This window comes from Falco cherrug, chromosome 3 (assembly GCF_023634085.1).
Source record: "Falco cherrug isolate bFalChe1 chromosome 3, bFalChe1.pri, whole genome shotgun sequence".
NCBI classification, from domain to species: Eukaryota; Metazoa; Chordata; class Aves; order Falconiformes; family Falconidae; genus Falco; species Falco cherrug.
Genome location: NC_073699.1, coordinates 12,721,975 through 12,743,170, shown reverse-complemented (window position 1 = coordinate 12,743,170; position 21,196 = coordinate 12,721,975). Strand labels below are relative to the sequence as shown.

General features: G+C 37.7%; 1 protein-coding gene across 5 annotated transcripts in view; it reads left to right on the top strand.

Annotated features, from left to right (window-relative positions):
- TRIO (trio Rho guanine nucleotide exchange factor) overlaps nucleotides 1-21,196 on the top strand; it is a 255,684-nt gene that overhangs the window by 158,191 nt on the left and 76,297 nt on the right. For all 5 annotated transcript variants that reach the window (XR_008731238.1, XM_055704044.1, XM_055704043.1 and 2 more), the window contains exons 21-33: nucleotides 1,170-1,292; nucleotides 3,241-3,435; nucleotides 3,547-3,662; nucleotides 4,195-4,261; nucleotides 5,038-5,147; nucleotides 6,192-6,261; nucleotides 6,728-6,817; nucleotides 8,748-8,840; nucleotides 11,015-11,126; nucleotides 13,186-13,376; nucleotides 16,680-16,781; nucleotides 18,841-18,983; nucleotides 19,648-19,747. Coding sequence is in view for 4 of the 5 variants with exons in the window: in XM_055704044.1 (XP_055560019.1) it covers nucleotides 1,170-1,292; nucleotides 3,241-3,435; nucleotides 3,547-3,662; nucleotides 4,195-4,261; nucleotides 5,038-5,147; nucleotides 6,192-6,261; nucleotides 6,728-6,817; nucleotides 8,748-8,840; nucleotides 11,015-11,126; nucleotides 13,186-13,376; nucleotides 16,680-16,781; nucleotides 18,841-18,983; nucleotides 19,648-19,747 (1,512 nt within the window). In the remaining variant the exon portion in view is untranslated. The remainder of the gene's footprint in view (nucleotides 1-1,169; nucleotides 1,293-3,240; nucleotides 3,436-3,546; nucleotides 3,663-4,194; nucleotides 4,262-5,037; nucleotides 5,148-6,191; nucleotides 6,262-6,727; nucleotides 6,818-8,747; nucleotides 8,841-11,014; nucleotides 11,127-13,185; nucleotides 13,377-16,679; nucleotides 16,782-18,840; nucleotides 18,984-19,647; nucleotides 19,748-21,196) is intronic.

The following is a 21,196-nucleotide window of genomic DNA, read 5'->3' as shown; positions in this document are numbered from 1 at the left end:
CGCCAGCATAGAACTTTTCCTGTTCTTGGTAATGTGAATGGAGAAAAGGGTAACTGGAAGCATGAGAAAGAAAAGGAAGAAGGAGGACCTGCTAGCAATCTACTACTTTTTCTCTTGAAGTATTAAATTTTTGTCCAGTGCTGTATGTATTTACTAAAGACACAGAAGATACACATGCATTTAATAACAAGACAGTTCTAAACAAGCTGTATTAAACTCTCTGAACATCTGGTATTGGCTTTTTCAGAACCAAGAAGTTTCTAAGTTCATGTAGTTCTGCATACTGCTGTAGTAGCCTGTATGTAGAGCTGCAAAAAAACTTGATAATGTCAGTCTTTTGTTACATTTTTTTATTTTTACTCTTATGCTGCGGTTTGAGAAGACTCTTTTTTTCCAGTAGCCAGAGAGTAGGATTCCTTGCAACCACTGAGTTATGCTTAAGAGGGCAGCAAATATTAATGTGGGCAGAACATAGATAATAACATGGATCAGCATGGTTCGTAATAGTGAGAGAGTAAGGTGCCAGGATGTGGAAGGAAAACTGTTTAAGTCTGCAGTTCTTAGTTAATTGTCTTTTACTACCTATACATACATTAATTGGTTTAACTGATATATCTCAACATTCCTCCGCTGCTGCAGGTTTAATTTCTAGGAGTACAGGTAACTACAGACCATACTTTGTGAGGCTGGAATACATGTCAACTACAGAGTGAAATGACAGTTGCATCTTATGTGCTTGGAAAGTTCAGCCTACACATTTGTCAGTCTTACATACAAATGTATGTAAGTTTTATTACAAGTTGTTTTACAGGTTGGACGATGTATATCTGAGTACAGCTGTCCTGTGTTGTACCAAGAAAGTGATTTTTGCTCGGTTGGGGAGTATACTAACAAAACTGTAGACAAAGTCAGTTAGAACCTTTTATTAGTGTACTGCTGTAGTCCTGTAGTAGAGGACTGCTCTGAAGTTTTCAGATTCATGTGTCACTGAATTAAAGTGAATTATTTCAACCTGATGTTGTAGAGGTATTAGAGATTGCCACAAGTGACATACAGTAGAATTTACTTGTGGGAAATCTGTGTTTGTGAAATACCAATTACAGATAGTTTCTATTGGCAAAAGTATGTTACCTTATCTGTTACTTTTCCTTCATCAATGCTTCATTTAGGCCCTGGAGTGGATTCATGACAATGGAGAGTTTTATTTATCCACACATACTTCCACTGGCTCCACTATCCAGCACACTCAAGAGCTGTTAAAAGAGCATGAAGAATTTCAGATCACAGCAAAGGTAAAAGAAATAAATAACATTATATAAGAACTAAAAAGAAAAAGAAACCCACCAAAAAAAACACAAAACCACAAATTCTGCCCCCCCCCCCCAAAAAAAAAACCCCAAACAAAAAAAAAACACAAAAAACCCAACCAAAATCAAACCCTCCTGAGGATGTGTCCATAAATATCTGTTTACTTGCAATAGCTTTGTATTTCTGCTGGGAACAGAATAAACCAAAAGATAATCGGAAGATAATCACTGTTACTGGAACTCTCTTAGCCCTATGTGCTGTTGATTTTTCATGACAGAATCGTAGTGACATAGCTTTAAAACGTTTTTGAAAAAAACCTACAAACCTTGGAGGGCCATTGATTTCCACTTTTGCATCCTCACGTCTGTCGATTACTGCACATTCATTTAGGATTTAAAATACAACAAGGCGTTTTATTATTCAGCTGTGATTTAATTAGAAGATAGAAAAATCAGAGCTTTACTTGTTAGGTTACTCATTTTATTAAAGTATTCTGTGGTACTGCTGTAACTTTTCGAGCCATGGCAGCATGACGTTGTTCTGCATCTCTAGGGGCCTATACGGAGATGCAGATGTCACTGGGGAGGCTCACCAGTTTTCACGTGTGAAAGGCAACTAGTGCATGATTGAAGTACCAGAGCTTATGTAGCCGTGTCTGTTTCTGTGTTTCATTTTGTCGCATGTTCGAAGTGTCACTTATTTCTGTCTCTTGACTCTCCAGTCTTCGTAGAGAAATAATACAGTCTAAGAAAGTAAGCAGGCGTTCATTTGCCTGAAGGACTACCTTGGAAGAGAAGAGACTTGTAGATGGGACACATGGGAAGGGAGAGAAGAGAATCCAGAAGGAACAGAAATCACTTTTGGTTTTCAAACCTGGATTTTCTTCTTTCTGAGTTTTGCTCCAGCCTTTGTTCTGCTGGATCCCTTCCAGCATGCAGAGCACCACTGCCCCCCTTGTTTCCTCTGTCAGTCAGCAGATGACGTGGGTGCCCGATTTGAAAGGATGTTGTTACTGTCACTCCCTTGGCGTTTCGCTACCTGTTGGGAGGATGTATTAGCCCTTGCTAATTCCATAGAAAATAAATGCTCAGATGAGGGACCATTAGGAAAGAAAAAGATTTTTTTTTTTAAAAAAAAAGACAGACAAACACTGTTGATTTTCCAACTGACATGAGTCAAGTTTTTATTGGCTGTTTTGCTTAACTCCCTGTTACCAAGGGCCCTGACAGTGCACTTTGACATGGTATCAGAGAGAGAGAGGTGGAGGTATAAACTCATCCATTATGGATGATTTATTTACACAAAAGAAACTGCATAGTCTTACGCAGCTTGGTAATTGGGAAAAGTGCCTAGTTACAGATTTAGTGGTGGATACTTGTTCTCTTAGTTTCTCTTAAACAACTGTATGACAACAAAACATAATATAAAAGTGATCTAAAGAATATAGTCTTGATCTGATAAAGTGTAAAGCATGTAACAAGACTTATCGCCGTATCACCATTTCAGTGATGTCTGAATGAGGTAGATTCTTGAGATTGTGCGCTAGGTCCAATATGAGTGCTTCAGTGATAACGGACAAAATATCCTCTTTGGCATCAAACCCCCTTTGTATTGATGCAGGGAGAATACCCATGCTCTGAAAAGCTTGGCTACTAGAATTTAATCTCTGGCTTAGATACAGAGCAGATTTTTGAAAGAAAAATAAACAACCTGCTTCTAGTCATGTAATAATAAAACCCGAGGAAACTAATATCCATCTTGTGCTAGTTTTGTTACAAAAAAAGCTATCAGTTTAGAGGAGTTCTGAAGAGAGAGGAGGAAGCTAGCTTCTTTGATGGCTTCTCCAGCTGCACTTAGTAGCAGGTTAAGTAAAATGACCCCCTTCATGACAGGTAGAGCTAGTAACTGTTCAATATTTTCCTGTTTTCATAGCAAACCAAAGAGAGGGTGAAGTTGTTGATACAGCTGGCTGATGGCTTTTGTGAAAAAGGGCATGCTCATGCAACAGAGATTAAAAAATGTGTCACAGCAGTGGATAAGAGGTACAGAGACTTTTCCCTGCGCATGGAGAAATACAGGACCTCTTTAGAGAAAGCCTTGGGTATTTCCTCAGATTCCAATAAATCGGTAAGAAAAATTTTACTGTGATGACAGACAAACAAGCTTTGCTTGCATTTGATTTACCTATTGTTTTCTACTGTCTCCTTCCTTAATCAAATCTTCCTTTCTTTAATAAAGAGCAAAAGCTTGCAGCTGGATATAATCCCAGCCAGTGTCCCTGGGTCAGAGGTGAAACTGCGTGATGCTGCTCATGAGCTTAATGAAGAAAAACGAAAGTCTGCCCGCAGGAAAGAGTAATACATTTATTTTCTTATAATCAATGAGAATGCACAAATCAGTCCTGATAATGAAACAAATGTCATAGCTTGTCTGGCAGCTTAGGAATTGGATAAATGGTAAAAAGAGAGAGGTATTGCTCAGTAGCTCCTATGGCTTGTTCTTATGGATAATTCTAGCATGTCAGAATCTTAAACATTCAATACTACGTTAGACTTCTTTCAATATGCTTTTTTTCTTTTTAGAAATAATGTGAAATAAATGTGTAAGGGGAGGAGGGAAGACAACAGTTAAATGACTGTAGCAGGTGAAAAGCATTTGAGAAAAAATTCCATCTCCTTCCCTATTTCTTTTTGCACTGGTTAGTAATGGAGGGTGTTACCTCTTATGCTTCCTTCATCTGTTGTCTCTCTTCACATTTCAGTTCTCAGATTTTTCTTGCAGCAATAGAAAAAGCAAAAGTTGATGAGAAAGATGGATTCTTGTTATTATGCATTCATAATGATCTAACAGACTGAGATTTGATTATTCTTTCTGTTGTCACCTAAGGTTCATTATGGCTGAGCTAATTCAGACAGAAAAGGCTTACGTAAGAGACCTCCGGGAATGCATGGATGTAAGTTTTCTTTTTTTTTTTTTACTAATCTTTGAAGGCAGGATTCAAACCGTTGCTTTTCTTTTTCTTCTGGTTTTAACAGCAGAGCATGATTAGTTTGCAGTTGTAGGACCAAATTAAGTATCTCTTCTGCTATTAAGAAGAAACTTAGATTTTCATCTGATAACAGCCACTTTGGAATTAATCCTGTATGTTTTGCTTTTGTCAGTACTGAGTTTCAGCATTTGCTCTTTTCCCAATTCATAAATGTGGAGGGGTTTTAGTTTTAGAGAGGGGAGGGAAAAAGGAGGGGTTCACCGTATGTGCTTTGCTAGCAGTAGAGAAGAGCTTGTGTTAATTCTCTTATTATCTGTATCACATGTTCTGCTACTGGCTGACTTTTTGAATAGAAATTCAGAGAGGTTCTATGGAAAAGTGCCCAGTAATTGTCTCACTGAAGCAAGTAATGTTCAGTATTAGCTGTTGCACAAAACATGAACTTCTGGACTGCAGACGTGACCTTGATAAGGAATATCCTGAAGCATTAGAGGTTGTCAAGAACACTACGCATTTTAAATGATGAAGTCTCAGGGACTATTTTAAATTGTCAGTTTTAGAACTTGGATCTTACTGTCAAAATCACAGCCTGTATTTGACACAACAGGTACTGTCACAATTGGAGATGATGCTCTGAGATCGTTCCCCAATTTTTTCCAGGAATGTATGCTTACAGATACCTGGGTGCTTCTGTTCAGAGTTTATCATGACTTCTTATGCATCTTTTTTGTTCTGGGCAGACATATCTATGGGAAATGACAAGCGGAGTCGAGGAGATCCCACCTGGTATTGTAAACAAAGAACACATTATCTTTGGAAACATGCAGGAAATCTATGAGTTCCACAATAAGTGAGTGACTTATCTTCCATTTCCATATTACTGCTAAATCCAAATGATGACCTGAGGGATTTCCTAATGAAAATACTGTGCATATGAATAATGGTCACTTTTCCATTAAAAAATCTAAAGGATTTCTTCTTGCATTGCTAAACTGTTGTTGCTCTTTGCAGCCAGGTAGGCACACCATTAGAAATGGTCGTTTTCAGTATCGGACATCTTTCAGCTTCTAAGAAATTATTTGAATACATTAAAATTTTGCTGTAGGTTTTCCAGTTGTTCCAAAGAGATGGAAACCACTGAACTCAGTAGAATACAGATATAGCACATCAATTTAAGACTCTGCCATTTCTTTAGAACCCTCCTTCCTGCTTTCCAAGTGTGACTGCTAGTAGGAAGGAGTAGGGCTCCCCACTCTTTCTTGGCTCTTTGAAGCTTCTGTGGAGATGCCCCACCATTGTTATGTTTACTTGAGCATGGGGCATGAAAGAGGCTTGTCCACTGTGTTTCCTCTGAAATGGTTCCTAGGCAGATCGGTGTACAGAGGTCTTGCTCTGAGTCTTAACTCTTTGTTAATTCATTGGTGTTTGTATTGGGTTATGATTCCTTCAAGTAATATACCTAGCATATTCCAGAACCTGATTTTACAGTCCATTGTAGGCTTTGTGTTAACTTAAGCATCCAAAAAGCAGGTCATGTCCTTTCTGTCTTGAGATAAAAGCTAAACTTTTCTTGAAGCTGAAACAGTAGGAAACCCTAATGGAGAACAACAGCAGTTATTAAGTTTTTGTGTGCTCTTATGTGTTAACTGGATGTCTGCTGGATCAATTTCTCATCTTCACATCACAGTTTGTATTGAATTACTTATTATATTCATTCTGTTTCTACACATTTTTATTCAATCTTGTTACTTTTATTTCTTTTAACTCGTGCTGTTGGTATGAATTAATAGCAACTTTTCTAACCACCATTATTCACAGACAATAGATCAATATCAGCTGATCTAATAAAAATGTTTCATGTACTGCATACTATTTGTTTCTTTTCTACCCATAGTATATTCCTCAAGGAGCTGGAAAAATATGAACAGTTACCAGAAGATGTTGGACACTGCTTTGTTACTTGGGTAATTAAGTCAAACTTATGTTTAGAAGTAACAAAAGAGATAGGAAGCATGAAAGGATGGATTCTTGCTCTCAGGTCCCTTTAAAATTTGTAAAACTTGTAAAAGTACCTTTTCCTTCAAATTTGAGCAAAAATGTGTATATCTTTAACTGGGGGTAAAAAAATTAAGGCACTGCTGTCAAATGCCAACGCTTAGCTGCTCTTGAAATTTATGCAGGTTGCCTAAAGCTGAATTCAGGTTTGGTATCTTTGTCTTAGCTATGAATAATCTCCTTTTGCATGCATTGCTGCTGTTTTCAGTCTTACTTGCCTGATGTATTTTCTTATGCTCCCAGTTTAAATGGGAGGATAATTCTATATATTTCAATTCCTTGAGAGAGAAGATATGCTCTCTTATAACTGCAAAAACTTTGAGACATAAATGATGCTCTCTGATAACATGTGTAAATTTGCATTTTGTTCTGCAGGCGGATAAATTCCAAATGTATGTTACTTACTGTAAAAATAAGCCAGATTCTACCCAGCTGATATTAGAACATGCAGGAGCATACTTTGATGTAAGTACTTCATGTCCATCTTAAGTGTGCCTTTGCAGTTTGAATCATGTACTTGCAGTTATGCTGCATGCCTCTCTTCTTAGGAAAATGCAAGTTTCTTGGTACTAATCCTGCAATTTAGTGTCAGATCAAGAAAATCAATCTTGTATCTCACATGGTTAACTTTTATTGCTCAGTTGGTCTCATAAAGCTGTCAAATCAAATGTAAAAGTCACTGTCACATTATCAGAGCAGTTCAGAACTGGAAGCAGGTTCTGGCAGCAACTACTGTGAGACATGAATTTTCAGCTCTCACAAGCACATTCTGCAAATCTTAACATTTTGATGTGCTTAGTTTGTGTTGTATGTAATAAAGATTGAAATCTTAGTTAAAATTTTGGAGCACCTTTGAATTGTATATAGTGGTAATTGTATATAGTGGTAAATCAGTTGACAGCCATTGTTCAGAGCTGCTAAACCAACCACTTTGCTTACTCAGTCCCAAGGTTACTTGGTCTACGTGTAAGAACTCTACTTAAGAAAGGACCAAAATGCAGCAGCTGTTAAGAGGTTTTGGGGAGGAATTTTGGCCACACTGAATGAATTTTGGAGGAACATGTATTTGCAGATAATTTGATTAGAGTGATCTTTACCCCTGTTTGTCTCCTCCTCCACTATTCTGAGTCACTAGCTGTGTACTGACACCACAAATGATTTTTAGAATTGTTTGTAGAAGTAGAGGGAAGGACATAATAGAAATCAAACAGGCAAAAAATCCCTGGATTTCCTGGGGTTAATTTCAAGAGCCTTTCGTGGAGGAGATGGGGATTCTAAACATTGTAAGGTTAAGACTTTCTGTGAAGCCTCTGTTAAGTTTTCGGTGTTTGAAGAAGAGCAGGTAAATTACAAGAAGTCAGACAGATACGATAAAAAATTTCAAAGAAACATTTAGTAAATACTATTTTAAAAAATAGCAAAGGGCTGTGATAAAACTGTATTAGAAATTTCTTGCCACCACCTGCAAAGGGGCACACATTGATCCTTCTGTTTTACGAATGTATCAAGAGCTGTCCACCGTCTAATCCACCTAAAGCGGATTAGAAGTGTGAAGACCTAACGTTATGCACAGGTATCTTCAAGAGCCTCCATTGATGCCACCACTGGACCATGTGAAAACATCATGTGTATCCCATCTTGGGAACTTCTGATTCTGTAATCAGGGTTAGAAAGCACATAGGTGCGGTGCATAGTTTGCCGTTTGAAATCGTGGTTAAAACATATCTGATACTGTGATAAATGGCAAACACTGGCTGTGACGTTCAACCGTGATCAGTACTTGAAATCTGTTATTATCTCATCTAATTATCATCTAATTCTGTTTTCCTCCTTTAGCTTTATGGAGGTCATTCTGTTTTTTGATGTTAAGCGCCCGTTTTCTTTTTTAAATGTTTGGTACCTCTGGCGATCAGTTAGAAAATGTTAGTTCGTGCTCCCCCTTGTGGGGGAAAATGCTTCCCGTGAGTAGTAACAGTTAAACTAGCAGGTGATGCTAAGAAACCTCCACGTCAGCCTTCCTGTGAGAGTCCTGGCTGTTCCTCGGAACACTGAAATTCTTTTCTGTCTTGCAAGTAGCAAAAGAAATACAGATTTTAATTTTTTTTTTTAAAAAAAGAGGTGTTTCCACATGTCTAATATCCCTAATTGTTGCTATTTGTATTTAGGTTTGTTAAAATGCTTCACAGATACCCTTGGAGGTAATATTTGTACAAAGTGAGCAGGCAGATGGACAACATCTGTACTGTAGTTGGAATATCTTGTCATCCTGTCTTTTTTTATTTCTCCTTGCTGAAATAGAATTTGTAGTTAATGTGTATTATTGCATAGCCCTCAAAGTAAGCTATATCTGAGTATTGGTGCTCACAAACTTCAAATGTTTGCTTTTTTCATGTAGGAGATACAGCAGCGACATGGACTGGCCAACTCTATCTCCTCTTACCTTATCAAACCTGTCCAAAGGATAACAAAATACCAGCTTCTTTTAAAGGTCAGTGCTAATTGAGAGTTCTTCATCTGAATCTGCTTTTCTTAAGAAAGCAAAGCTCTTGCTGAAATCAGGAGGGCTGTTTTACTGTGCATTCCAAGACCACAGTATCCTGGCCAGCCTCAAAAATTGCTGTGATATTTTTTTGGGAGACCATTGAAAATGAAAGAAGGCATAAATAAGCCACTTTTTGTCCAGATTCCTGTAAATCAAAAAAAGATACCTCTCTACTAATGTTTACTTAGAAAATAAAATTTGCATTTCCAGAGTAAAAAAAAAAAAAAAAAATTATGGCCCCATAGACAGGCACATTTCTGTGATGGTTTCTGCAACAAACTTTGGCGAGATGTTGGCTGTGTTTATGGTATTAAGTACTGTAAAATATGTCATTTTTTTATATCTGTAAAACTATAATGTATAAGATCTATAAAATATATAAATATATATATGTGCCTATATACACACACACTGAGTACAACTGTTGCACATTCTTGTTACTTACAATGTTGCCTGGAAATGTCAAGTAAATAATAGCTGTTAAACAAAACTTCTGGAAACCTGTAGTTAGAGCTTTCACTCAGTGGACACATCTTGTTGACTGAGCAGCGGTGTTCTTGAACTGCGCTGGGTCTCTGGTAGGTGACATTGCTTGTTTTATAAGAGTTGCCTCCAAAAGCACTGTAACTGATCTGTCTCCCCTTTTTACCTGAGAACTGCCATGGTTGATTGTTTTTAAAAATTCTGAAAAACATTACAGGCTATTTCAAGTCAAGTTGGATAGAAACAAGTCTGTTATTTTAAACTGAAACTTATTGTCTCTTCTCCCCTTGCAAAAAGGTGCAACTTGCTTAAGTTACAACTTACAGAAATACTTGCTGTTTCAGAGAGGTTGGGGTATTGATTCCAACAATTATTTCTTTTAAATCTAAATATGCCTTAGCTGCTACATTATTGAAATGGTGGGATAGATCAGTTTCACCAGTGGTGTTGTAGGGCCAGATGGCTTTGATACAGAGTAAAATGGATTTATTTGGTAGTTGCTGGGGTTTTTTCTCACCCCCCAGCCCCCCATAAGAAGAGAGACATAAAACATGGAAGGATGGAGAGCCTGCAGCTTGAAGATAGCTGAAGCATTTTACGGTTCTAGAAGTTCTCTGTGTATTTTTCCAAATGGTATTGAAGCTGCTTGTCTTCTGTGCCTCCTGGAGGGTATTCAGTTACACTCACTTTTGCGTGGAGTTGCCATGCAAAATCTAAGCGTGATCATGTAGTGTTTTGCTGTGATGGTGGTATTGACAGTTAAATAAAAATAGTGTAATAATGGTAATAGTAGGAATTGCCTGGCTTTCTCTTTAAAAAGGAAAAGGGAAATTAACCTGAGGGAATGAATTCATTTGGCCTTTTGAATAATAGAAGGAACATAATATGCCCTTTTGGTTACGTAAGCTACGTTTTATCTTGATACTGTTCAAATGCTTAAAGGATATGAGGAAATTTGAGTATCAGCTCAGGCACTGTTATGTTAGTATCTGTGGGATGTTGAATGGGCAGGGAACAGCATCGCCGTAAATTCCACTACAGTACTTAAGTGTATTCCATTCTCAGACTTCCGTCCATTAGTTAATGCTTGTTTGTATTAAAAAGTTTTGTCTGTAGGATGCTTTTAACTGTGTGAACACAGAGTAGAGTAATTAAGAGAATATTTGAAAGAATCTATATTGTTTCATTTTAGCAGCACTAGCACAGAGTAGGTCTTTGGTGCAGCGGAGCAAAGACTGACATGGGAGGCAGGGAGTCCTTTTGTGCTGTCCTGCTTTCCACTGTCTTCATGACTTGGCAGCTGTGGCGTTCTGAGCCTTGATGTCATGCCGCATCTGATAGCTGTGTCTGTGCTTATCAGAAAAAATGTTTTATTTAATGTAACTTTTAAAGATTTCTTATTAAGCAGATGATCTTGTTTAAATTAGAGGTGGCTAGCTGAAAGCTGGGCTGCTCCTTGAAGAACAGAGCATGATACGCACAAAGTACGCTGTCGTGTCATTGGCAGAGTAACAAGTTTGAAAAGATTTTACATGCCAAAAATGATTCTTTGCTTGTTCGAAGTAATGTTTGGTTGCCTATCATATTACTCTAGAAATATATGATAGAGAGTACTCATGTTTGCTCATCTTGTGCAGGAGCTGCTAACGTGCTGTGAAGAAGGTAAAGGTGAGATTAAGGATGGCCTGGAGGTGATGCTTAGTGTGCCAAAGCGAGCCAATGATGCCATGCACCTCAGCATGCTGGAAGGTAGGATTCAAAGTGACTTTCCAATTCAGTCATATGCTGTAAATGTTGAGAAGATCTGAAGAATGCAAATATTTCCTTATCTCTGGGTTTGTATTTTATATACTTTTTATTTGGAGGTATATAGAATGCAAACTAACTTAGGAAAATCAATTGTGACAAGACAACTGGTACAGTTTTGTTAATTTTTTTAATGTTTTTTTTATCCTCATCTATAGCTCTGTCACTGCAGATTTGAAAAATATGTAAGCTAAGAAAGTTTTTCACTACTCACCTAAAATGTGACAGGTGAATCGTCAGATATGATTACTTCAGCTAAATTTTTCAACCAGTATCTTTGGCTTCTTTATATGAGGCATGGAAGTGTGTTAGAGGGGTTTTTGCTGATTTATATATCAAATAATTGTCTCCAAGAAGTTTGTAATTTTCACATCTGTTTGCTGCCTGTTCCATAACAGACTTCTGGTTGAAATTAAATGTATCTTCTGGCAGTAAAATGTCAGCATAAGCCAATTTAGCCTGAGCCTTAGCCAGAACAGCATAATCATATTCATGGCAGACAGTGGAGGTTGGATGTAATTGCTTCTATGTGCTTAGAACAACTTTCTGACAAAATTTGTTTTGTAACTGGCATGTTTTCATGTATGTGATGGTGCCATCATATATGTAGTAATAAAAGTGGTTTTCTTTGGCATTTATATTTTTTGAGATAAAAACAGAGCTGCCTTACCTTGCAGTTGCTGAATAAAGACTTACAGGTGCTTTTAGTTAATATTCCTTTTCTTCCTTTCTGCCTTCTGGTACTAAAATGAAGCTTGTCATGGAATTCCCAGTATTGTCCAAGTTACTATAAAGCTCAATGGTTTGCAGTGTGATCCTTGATCACATGAATGCTCAAAATCACCTCTCTCCCCCAATTTGAAACAATAGGGATGTTGATCAGATTACAGGATTGGTTCCAAATGCTTTGTTTGTGAGATGGTGTTAGTATAAATGCTGACCAGCTTTGGTAATAAACTTTTAGCACTGGGAATGCGACTCTGGAGAATATCCTAATCTTTTACATAAGTTGGTTTTATAACAAAGCATGCATGTATTGTTTCGTCATCTTATGTTAGACAAATACAGTGAGTGAGCACATTTCCTTTTTATGTCTCTGGAGGATTTTGAATGAATATCCTGATGCAACTTGCCTCTGATGCTCTCCATACTTTTGCCCTGTTTAGAATAGTGAGAATGTTATTTTTTTGAGAAGGATGGTGCTCTTCTATTCAGAGAATACTGGCAAACGGAATCTGTTTAAAATGCAGTTTAATACCACTTGGAACAGTATGGTAGAGTAATTTCTGTTATCCTGCAACTCTAAAGCTGTGTGTTAAACTGGGAAAAACTCTGTATCACTACAATGCAAGTAAAATTGTTGATGTTCTCAATCTTCATCTTTACATTATGTCTCAAGATAAGTAAACCCGCTGCTCTTTCTTTATTGTGGATCAGTGCTGGAGTGACTCAATGGCAGGCTGACCACATGGCAACAGCTCCAGGTTGCTATCTTTTTTCATCCCCTATTGGAACATGTTGGCATGCACACTGCGTGCATGGTAGGGAAGGTGTACACCAAAACAGGTTGCCTTTGGGAGCTTGCTGATGTCAGAACAACCTGACGTGCTTTCTCTGTCCTTGCAAGTTGCTCATTTTCTATAGTGGCAGAAAGTTTATGAAAGAAATCATTTTCATTATGGAAGAGGTTACCAGAATCTGACATAGACAGATCTGTTGTTTACTGGTGAAATGCTGCCAGAGATACTGATAAACTTCTTAACAGTTGGATCTCTAAATTTAGATGTAGACTTGAGCTACAGTTATATCTAGTATATTGCAATGTTCAAATCAAGTCTTGTTTTTAGTATTGCTTTCTTGGAATCCCATTTTCTGCAAGCTGGGGGGGGGGTGGAAGCGGGCAGAATGAACGTCATATCGCTTAATAAACAGAAGGAATGCTTTTAATTTCCTCATATTATTAGCTTTTCGTGGTGAACCTTTCCTCTCCCTGGGTTTTTAGGCTTTGATGAAAATATAGAATCTCAGGGAGAGCTCATCCTTCAAGAATCCTTCCAAGTGTGGGACCCAAAAACTCTCATTCGAAAGGGAAGAGAGAGGCACCTTTTCCTTTTTGAGATGTCCTTGGTTTTCAGTAAAGAAGTAAAGGACTCCAGTGGAAGAAGCAAGTACATTTACAAGAGTAAACTGTTTGTAAGTATGGGAGAACGTGATTATATTTAGAAAACTGTCCAGATTACACTGCAACTAAGTTCAGATGATTTACATGTCCCTGAAGAACAACGATTAATATTGCACTGAAAGAACAGCCTCAGTATGTGTAGACTGAATCTTAAGTTTGCTGCTTTATTCCTGCTTTTGAGAAGAAAGAGTAGACTGTAACTACTGAAGGCTATGTGGCAGTCTTGGTGTGTCAGGACAAAGGAAAATCAAGATTGGGCTGGACTAATTTTTGTCCTAATTGTGTGTGTAATTGCTGTTTCTTTAAGGCTTATTTGTGTAAAGCAGAAGGGTGGAAGGAGTTGACAAACTGTCTTCATCTTGCTTGTTCACTATTGTTGTAGTAATATTCATGTTAAGGATTCATTTTGGTGGATATTCTACTCATACTGATCTGGAAAGGCAAGAACACCTTGTTATGGAAAAGTTCATTCCAGAATGTCCACTGAGACAAGTAGTCTTACAATAACATTTTGTAAATAAAAGGATAGCTCTTATGGTCTACTAAAAGAATGTAAAGATGGAGATGTTTCTCTTCCCATTTAAAAAAAAAAATTAAAAATCTTCTCTTGCTTTCCTCATCTGTACATGTATGCTTGGCAAAATGTGACCCTGGAATTCATGTCCTTAACCTTCTGTCTCATCGGATGACTTGGGAGAGAGCAGTATTCACACTTTGTAAGCTGAGGTAGCCAAGGGACAAGACAGACTCCCATGGCTTGCTCTGCATATGTTGGAGGCAAGACTAACTTTTCTGCTAGACAATTTAGAACAAGTACTTGAAATTACTTTAGAGTGTGATTCTGAGAAGGAAAAGATATTATTCATCTGTTGATCCTGTCAGGATATATGACTAGTTCTAGATGGTATAAATATTTTTCTCCCAGCTTCAGCTCCTTTTCCTTCACTCATTCCCTCTCCCACCTCTGTGTCCAAACTGGTAAAGCAGGTTGTTCATAAAACCTCTTTTTTCTGGATCTTACCTTGCATATTCTGTCACTTAATTGCCCACACTTGCTCTCCTTCCTGATACAAGGTACCTAGCAGGTAACACAGCTGCAGCTGTTTTGTTGATCACACCTTTCTTTGCTGCTCTCAAGAACCTGAAATACAAAAAACTTCTGGTGTACTGGAGGGTAACATCAGCTGCCAAGGCATTATGTAGGAGGGGAGACAGCTGAAAAATCAGTCACGTAGGCTTATCATGTCAGTTCCTCTGTCAGGAATTTAGTAATAGCTTTGGGTCCTAGAAAAAGTACTGGAAATCTTGAGGACTCCCATTGTGCCTCATTTTTTAAATACAAGCATTCTTTTTGTCTTCAGATTCTGCTTGGCAAAACATCCTGTAGCGCAGCTTAATATTACAGCAGTTCTTATAGTCTGATCTTTAGAAAAGGCATCCGTACAGATATTGAAAGCATGCGTGTTGACTCAAGCTAAAGATCTCTTTTGCACGTTACCCTGTATCCTACCTCTGGAGGGTGGTTTTACGAAAGTGAAGTCCTTCTCTTTACTTCAGGCATGATGACCACCATGGTTTCCCCAGCACAGGAAACTCAGTGGCATGATTTGTGTAGTGGAAGAATGTGTTGATGAACTTGTTTGGCAAGAAATAAAGTATCCAAAAGCAAATGCCTAAGGAGGGCTATGGGAACAAGGCAAGCAGGTGTTACTTTGCCAGAATACTCTCCCAGCTACCAGTAACTGGCAGTTCAGGGGCTTCCTCACCTGAAGGTGGTTTCTATGCAGTAACCTGCAACAGGTTTATCTTCTGTGAGCTTATCCTTGGATCTCACGCAGACTTTCAGCTTTTACAGTGTCCTTTGCAAAGAGCTGTATTGCTCAGCTACATGCTGGGCACAGGCCAGCCTCCCTGTGTCGGGTTTTGAACCTGACTCCCTCCCACGAGTGTCACTTGATGCCTCCCAGAATCGTAAGGGACAGTGAACAACGTCTGCTTTGCCACTTCCTAACCGTACAGACCTATACTGCATTTCCCCTCAGCTGTCCCTTGTAAAACTGACAATATTCAGAAGTGTACCAAGGCTTCTAAATTTACTAGGCTTTAAAAGACAAATGACACTAAAAATTTTACTGTCCCACCCATTCAGACTTTATATTGGGCAGTGCAGTAGTGTGTATTTTCTTTGAATTACATAATGTAGTGTTGGATTAAGTATTTTACAAGCTTTTTAACACAGAAAGTTGTTAGTGAGTCAAGTTTAAAATGCATCACAGGCTTTTAAGTATTTCAATGAAGGAGAGTCCATTTTGCCAAAAAGAGATGACAAAGCTGGAAGGGTGAATGTGTTCGGTTGGGGTTTTTTTTAGGGGTGCAGGGAAAAAAAAACAACCAACCAAACAAGTTGTCAACCAAGTGAGACAGGAGAAAAATTACTTTTACTCAGGTACTGCATATCCAACATCTCTTGCAGTGAACTGTGTATGTGCTAGTGGTGATGTGTATGAGGGGAAAAATACAGCTTCTAATAATGTGAGAATGCTTAGCAGCTGTCTGTTGGAGTCAGGGCTCTTGTAGTTTTGAGCTCTGTTTCTTAGTTTGCAATTTTTTTTGGAGCAGAGCCTATATGAATTGTTTAACTGGGAGCCAATTCACATGATTGAGATGTTGTTCCAGTTGGAAAGTGAAAACATTTTGGATGATTATTAGCTATTAAGGTTTGACATTAGAACATTCACAGAGACGGATTGTTAATGTAGTTGTCCCACAAAATTCTCCAAGGAAACTGTATTTCTGAATTATTTCATCTGTTTCAGAGGGAAGGAAACACACTAGGAGAGGCTCCTTTGGCAGAAAAGAGATCAGAGGTTTAGAAGGTATCAAGAGAATTCTTGAGCATATTTTAGCTGAGAGAAAACATAAAAATCATGAAGTAGTGAGTGTTCCCTGATGAAAATTAACTAGAAGCCAACACATTATTTTACCAAACACCTTTTTTTAGAGTTATAAGGCTTTTATTGTCAAGTCAAAAATGCAAAATTAGCAATTTGGTATTCAGATTATAAATGCTATTATTTTTTGTTATTTTACAGGAAAAACTGTTTGAAGTTTTCAGGTTTGTTTGGTTTTTTTTTTGGAAGAAACCCTTACTGCTGCCACCAGAACAAAGGATTCTCTCTAGCATATGAGTTAGCTTCAAGCTTCTAAAACTGTCTTTAAATAGCAGAGCTCAATTATTTATAATATTAGCATCCTTTTGTGGCTTCTGGGAAAAAAAATGCCATATCACCCTAACAAATTTTTCTGAATTCCAGACTTCTGAACTGGGTGTCACAGAACACGTAGAAGGCGACCCCTGCAAGTTTGCTCTATGGGTTGGAAGGACACCAACTTCAGACAACAAAATTGTTCTCAAGGTAATTTTAGCAGATGTGCTTGTACAGTCTATATTAAATCTTGTTATTCATACTTGTTGGGAAGGCAGCAACCGATGACTTCCTACTTTCAGAGGGACAGCTGCTGACACCTAATTTTCCTTTGTGTAAAGGGTGTGGTGGGTGTTTAACTCAGTGGCTTGACAGCAGAGGGGAATCTGTGTGGTCTGCTGAAGGATTTAAACAAATTTGGTTTCACAGCTTTGGAGCAGGAAGGGGTTTAATCCCACAGACTTGTAGAATTTGAAGACTTCAGCCACTAGCTGACAGAGCAACCGATACGCCACAAACAAATCACAGCATCAGTGTGACATCTCATACTCAAGTTGTTGGTGTTTGGTGGTGATGCTGTTCTTCATGGCCCAAATTTTTATGCAGAAATCAAAACACTTCAAAAGATTTTTTTTATCTTTCTGTGGGCTACCAGGTTTTCTGAGGATGCTTGCCTTTGGGTGATAGTACATGCAGTGCCTATATGTTTTGTGTCTGGGGAAGTTACAGGTGTCAATAGTGTATTTTGTCTGTCTAGGAGAATGGCTAAATCATTTTTCCTGTGACTGTGACAAAAAGTGGAGAACTTTTTTGTAATACCACAAGCAGCTAATGAGTAATTTGACATATTTTGAGGACTCTGCCAGCTTTGAAACTTTTCTTTTGTAAATTTTAGCTGTGTTGAGCTGAAAAAAAGTTCATCTTACAGGTTAATACACCCACTATTAAACTTGTTCCTGTTTTCACATATATATTTGGTAATTATTCAATGATGCCACTTAAAAATGGCCACTCAAATTTATATGTTTTCCTGGTGAATTACAGGCTTAGAAGAGCTCACATTAGTTTTCTGACAGCAGCCAACAAGTACAAGGAAATAAAATGTACATCACTGAATAATACTATCTGTTCAGTCCCAAGGTAGAGCAGTTTAAGGAGTTTTATTTAAACTCTCTCGACATAAGAACACTTTAAGGTGTTCGTGATCTTTATTTATAGCATAGGACATTTAGATAACTTGCATGGTATGTGAAGCTTTCCAACAATTTTATTGGTTTTTTTAATTACTATTATTTGTTTGGTTTTGAGGTTTGGAAACTAGCACTTCTTTAGCTCATTAACATTGTAAGTAAATTTCATGAAAACCTAAATAAAAGATTTAACAAAACTGTGTTTGGCTTCTTTTCCTAAATGTTTTTGTTTGTAAAAGAAAACAAAGATAATTTCTTAACTGTTCCATCTGTTCCTGCAACTTTCTCTATCCCTTTAGAATCTGTGGTTATTAAATATTTATAGTATATTAAATATTTATCATCTATTCAGAGCGAATTATTTCAGGAGACAGCAATTAAGAGAAGTAGGAAGTTATACTTGATAATTTTTTTAGTTCTGCAATAATGTTTATATTTAATAGCATTTCAGGTGCGGGGTTAAATTGGATTAAACAATCATATTACAGGTTGGGCAGCTGGATATCAAGTCTTTTCCAGGGTATCTCAAAAATATAGATGATATGTTGCAGGCAGTTATTAAAATACACAATCCTTAAATTAGCTTGCTGCTTCCAGGTATGTTTCAAAATTGGGAAGAGTAATACCTTAAATGTATTGTAGAAGTGTATGTGCTGCGTATAAGTTGATTTTTCTTTCAGTGTTAGTAGGTTATTATGTAGAATTAGAGTTGACCTAAAATGTATCGTGAGTTTAAAATACTAATGTTCAAGTTGTTATTACAGGAATTCTTTAATTCTGTCTCACATTAGAGTAAGCGTACAGTGTTTTAGCCTTCAAGTTATAAAAGGATTCTGAATCTAAATTAAAATGTTTTTTAAACTAACAATATTAATAATGTTGAGAAGTGTAAAGCAGTGTTGGCAATTCAAAATGAAGACAACTAGCTTGAATTTCCTATTTTCTGATCAAGTTTTTAAAAATGATTCACAAAGTCATTTTTGTGCCTTCCTCTTTGCATTTACTAGCTGAATGTATGTGTGGATCTTCTCAGCTATAATAGTCCATTGTGGGGGTTTTGTTTCTTTTGCATATCAAAGGCATCCAGTATAGAGAATAAACAGGACTGGATCAAACATATCCGGGAAGTGATACAAGAAAGGACCATTCATCTGAAAGGAGCATTGAAAGAGCCGATCCACATCCCCAAAACCGCACCAACAACAAAACAGAAAGGAAGAAGGTAAGTAGTATTTAAAATAATCAGCAATCTCTAAGTACACGACAGCACTCTTTTCCTCTGTAGTGATGAATTTCTAAAAACGTCCAGTGAACTGGACAAAAGCACGAGTCATTTTGGCCAGCTTTATCTTACAATTAATTTCCAGTTTCCTGCAATGCTGAATTTGTTGAGATTTCTGCTCTGAACAGTCCTTGACTTGTGTCCATTCAGCCATTACAGAAGGGATTTGGAACTGCAGTATAGTTATACTATGTGTGTATATATATACATATATATATACAGGATAGCTGTATATTTTAGATTTTTACAATTCTGCATGTGTTATTCAGGTCCTTGGTTTCCTTTCATGAAGCTTAAAATGTGTGACTGCACGTTCTGTTTGCTAACTTTAGCTAAGTGGCTGTGCAGGTTTCTTGCCATAGTTCTGTCTGGTTGGTTGTTGCCTTAATTCTACATGGTGTAGACTTCGAGCAAATGAATCTGTTCTCTTAAAGCGTAGAAGAAATTATTAAGTGCTGAATATTTAATTTTTGCATCAGGTAGTTTGGCTGGCTGGTGTCCATTGCCACAATGTCTAGATGCACCTTCTTTAGAGTTGGAAGTAGGGAACTAACATGTTACAAACACAGTGCTAATATTGTAATGAGAACTGAAATATTTGCAGAGACGGCGAGGACCTGGACAGTCAGGGAGATGGTAGCAGCCAACCTGATACTATTTCAATTGCCTCTCGAACCTCACAGAACACGCTAGACAGCGATAAGGTAAGTTTCCCAGGTGTTACTTTGTTCTGAGAGCCGGTTACTCATTCCTTCGTGTGAGTTAGCACCCAAGATTAGCCCTTAGTACCTTCAGAGAAGAGGCAGAAATACTCAATCTCTTAAAAATAGCTGTACAATAGCAAAAATATCTTGATACCATGGGGGAGCAGGGGTGGTGGTTTAAATAACAGGTCATGAAGGAATTGTTTGCTCCAAACTGAAACCATTTTGGTTCCCTTTGTTCTGCAGTTTGTTCAAAGATTTAATCCAGTTTGAAAAGGAAGTTTTATTTTCTGTAGAATTTGATACCCATGCACAGAAATCTTCTTGATGTCAGTCTCAGCCTTTCTGAAAGCATGCCATCTGCTTTTTATACTAGCTTGAGGTTGGTGGTTGCCACATGGTTACTTTTGTGAAGGAAAAATACTATCCAGTGTTCGTGGGTTAGAGCGTTAAGTGTGTTCGCTTTCTGCATGAGAGCTGATGGAAATGACCTTATTTAAAGAGGAGTAACCCACAACAGTATCATATGATACTAGTGCTAGTGTCTCCTTTCCTCCATCGCTGCCTGTAGATTCTGGCAGGGTTATCCCCTAAGGATAACACAGCCAGAGTTTCTCATAGGTGGAAGAAAGATAAGCATTAATACCCATCTTTCATGCAGATTGATGCCAAGAATAAAAATTCTTATGAAACGTGTGTGTTACTTTGGAATTGAAAGAGGATTTCTGGCAAGTGAGAAGTGTTGCTCTTGTGTTTGTCAAAAATAGCCTATATTTTGATCTTGTGTATTTGTACTGAAGCTGGTCTGTAGTTTTGGTGGAGACTTCTTCTGAGGATATCTGTGGAAAAAAAGTGGTTGGTTGGCACAAAAAAAAATCTTTTGATGACTTGTTTTGTTGTTTGCTTACTTATTTTATTTAGCAATTTACAAAAATTGTGTTGTGTATAACAGCAAACAGTTTAGATTTTTTTTTTTTTTTTTGGTGTGTATTCTTAGGAGTTTAGGTAATCTATCACACTCAGAAGTAAGTCTTGCTCTCTCTGATTTCCCTGATCATTGGCTGAGACATCAAGCTGTGTGCAGTCAGCCTGGCTGGATTGTGTTTAGTTTCAAACGGAGGTGATGCAGTCCATCCCTCCATACACAACCATTGCCACTCTGCAGTTGTTTGTGATGTACTGTTTACTGGGGAATAGCATGGATTGTCTCCTGTTGCCCTTCACAGCAATATTTCATGCATCATGTGATAATTGCTAAGAACATTGGCCAAGCGAAATGCCCTCAGGATTGTCTTCAAATCTGACATGTGGAGGAGTCTTACCAACAACTTGTTCAACAGAAGCTATAAAAGGAGGAGAAATGAAAGGGAGGGAGGAATGGAGAGCAGTTCAATATTTTCCTGAGAAACTAAGTTTTATATTTGGTTAGTGAGTGTACTGTTGTTTTTA